We start from the raw sequence: 2,838 nt of genomic DNA on the forward strand, positions 1-2,838 counted from the left end.
GATTATAACGTAAAGGCGTATCGTTTTAAATTAGGGGACTTGGTCTTATCGAACAACTTTCCAAAAACATATATAAAATAGAAACAATGAATTTCTCTACTAACTGTTACCATTCAATTTGAGGTGAATGATTATAAAGTGCGCTGTGGTGTAACGATAACGTTAACGTAGAGTGATGCGTTTAAATTTCTCTTCATTTTGCTCGGATCGATTAGAATACCGAACGGTACAGTACGGGCTTGAAATAAAAGCTAGCTTCCCTCCGTATTTACCGGACGGCGTGTTCCAAAGTGCACAAGCACCACGGTGTACGACGATCCATCACAAGCCCGCCGGAAGTGGGAGCGGTTCTAATTGTCCGATCGAAATAATGGAAACCCTGAAATGAGGTGGAAAGCAGCGCGCCACACCTCACCGGATCGAATCCACGAGCTATTCTGCGCTGGTGTACCGTGGACAGCAATAAAAAAAACGGAAAACAAGAAGCAGTACCAATCCTCAATCAGAAGCAAGGAGTGGCCCCTTCTTCCCCATCGTGTCACCGGGAGCAAAATCGGTCGGGGCCGCACGTTGGTAATGGATCAGCTGTGGTGCCGGTGGCCAAGTTGAGCGTACGCTTCCATTGGAGCAACGCATCTAACCGCCGCAGGTACTACGAGTATGCACGCACCGCGGCCATCTGCCCGGTTCCCAAAGGGTGGCCATTCTGGCAGTCTCACAGTTCATTCGCTTTTGTGCGCACATTGTTTCGCGCGCTTTTGTTCGGCTTCAGTGCGTTTCGATCTCGTTTCGAGCGGTACACAGAAGCGATGATACGCGGCCGAAGGAGAGGTTTTGGGGGAGGTGTCGTGGAAATTTTATTCCCGGAAGCTGAGCGATTCCTTATTTTGAATCACTGCTTTCCTAAAGTAATGCTTACCTACATCCCTAACATCACAAGAGGGAATCATATTTAAATTACGAATAAAGCAATGCTTTTTTTGTTAGTTCTATTTACACCATTTTGAAAATGATTAGTATAACATAACAACACCACGTGGTTATAAATATACTTCCTTTGGCAACGGTTCGGACGATCCTACCTTTAACTCTGAGATGCCATGTGCTTAGAGCGATACTTACGTAAAACTTCATCCAACTTGGCGAGAAAAGCTGATACTTCGGCCGGCTGGACTCCAAGCGAAGCACTAGCCGTCAAGTAAGGAGTGCTGGCTCTCGAGCTATGTGCGCCCCAACGTGTAAAGCAATGTCCTTCGATGGTTTTACTATCGGCGGTGGTTACCACCCGACAGCCAGATACGCCCCGCTTCAGCAACATTGAACCGATCATCTCCAACCGGCTCGAAGCATTTTGGAACGTATCAAGTGACATTGCTGTAATGAAAACCGAAGGTTATAGAAAACAAATTTCCACCAATGTATGAATATCGAACTGAAATAGGCGAATCGCATTACGTACCTATTGAAATGGGATTACGGCAAGGTAAAATTCGCTCACCATGGGATTCTGCTAGCTTTGCTAAACCATCCAGCAGTAACTGGTGTGTTTGTTTACGTTCCACGGTTAGCTTCTTATATCCTTCTACTCCGAGGTTCAAAAGCGTCATCAAGACATCCAGTGACTGGGAACCGGAAGCTCGTCCAGGATACATACGAGCAACTGCATCCACTGTGCTGGTGTTAAATCCCGCAACTATAGCACCTCCGACGGGTACTAGTAGATTTTTGTCCGTGCTCTGAACAAACGCATCAATTCTGCCCGTTCGAGAGCCTTGATTTAGCTGGTGGCACAAATACGAGCTCTGCAGACCGTATGCGTTGTTCACCACGTGTGGTATATTGTACGTTTGACAAAGTTTGCCCAGCTCTATAATATCGTCGCTACCGCGTGGCGCAAAGCAGCTCGTGGTGGAGAGTATACAACAGATTTGGGTGGCACCTAGCTCTTCTATTTTGCTAGCAAATCCATGGAGGTCAGTTGCGTACGGATACGTCTGCCGCGGGACGCATAATTCGATTTCTCGGTTGTCCTCCTCTAGAAGACTGTCGATAATAATTGGTGTTAGTCCAGCGGCAAGAATGCTTTTGATGCAAGATTGCTGATCCACTCGCGACCACAAGACGAAACGTGACGAAGGTCTTTCCGTATGGACGGCTCGTAAGGTAAGCATCATTGTCATACCCGTTGCCATGGGTACAACTAGTGCATGGGTACAAGTCGGGATTCCTACCGAGCGGATTAAATCTCGCACCAGGCTATTGGTGAGATTGGCCATGATCGTTGAACCGGCAGCTTTTGGCTGTGCGTCCGTTAAATTACCGGAACGACCAATACCATGAGCAAAGTTGTAATGTCTTTGGCGGACAAGGCCTGCGATGCATGAAAAAAGATCATATCGTTCATGTAGCGACTTAAGTTGAACACTAACTTACTTATCAGGATCGCTAACTTACAAATAACTTACCACAAATAATTCGCCCTTCTCGTTCACCAACTCCGCAACGTGATGGAAAATTGTTGCTGTCCATCAAAGCTATTTCGCTTATAAAATATTCTATCATAGGTTCGCTCCATCCTGATCGTGGTAACTTCCGCTGGAAATATAAATATATCAGATGATATACTATGTTATGTAGAGAGTAACGGACATACGAAGCCTTACCTGTTCTAGTAAGATTTTGATCTGTTTATCACGTTCCTGCCTAGCATCATTTGCTAATGCAAGATAATTTTGAGGAACAAGAACATTTGCGATTGCTTTTACAGTATTATCGTTCATTGGAATGTAAATTTATCACTAGAAAATGCAGCGCAGAATCATGCGGCCGGTAAACTGT

General features: G+C 45.6%; 1 protein-coding gene across 1 annotated transcript; it reads right to left on the reverse strand.

Moving 5' to 3' along the window:
- Positions 1-1,084: 1,084 nt before the first annotated feature.
- Positions 1,085-2,780, reverse strand: LOC128730430 (O-phosphoseryl-tRNA(Sec) selenium transferase). Its single transcript, XM_053823478.1, has 4 exons — positions 2,664-2,780; positions 2,466-2,595; positions 1,460-2,371; positions 1,085-1,374 (listed from the first exon to the last, which is right to left on the reverse strand). The coding sequence occupies exons 1-4, from the start codon at positions 2,778-2,780 to the stop codon at positions 1,085-1,087; spliced, it is 1,449 nt and encodes a 482-aa protein (XP_053679453.1).
- Between the last annotated feature and the right edge of the window lie 58 nt (positions 2,781-2,838).

Source organism: Anopheles nili, chromosome 2, assembly GCF_943737925.1.
Source record: "Anopheles nili chromosome 2, idAnoNiliSN_F5_01, whole genome shotgun sequence".
NCBI classification, from domain to species: domain Eukaryota; kingdom Metazoa; phylum Arthropoda; class Insecta; order Diptera; family Culicidae; genus Anopheles; species Anopheles nili.

Bases quoted from the DNA above. Each gene is read 5' to 3' on its own strand.
- LOC128730430 (XM_053823478.1), bottom strand. From the start codon at position 2,780: ATGAACGATAATACTGTAAAAGCAATCGCAAATGTTCTTGTTCCTCAA. The intron at 2,596-2,663 runs GTAAGGCTTCGT...TTATATTTCCAG, and splicing joins TCAAAATCTTACTAGAACAG to CGGAAGTTACCACGATCAGG. The intron at 1,375-1,459 runs GTACGTAATGCG...TTTTCATTACAG, and splicing joins CCGTAATCCCATTTCAATAG to CAATGTCACTTGATACGTTC.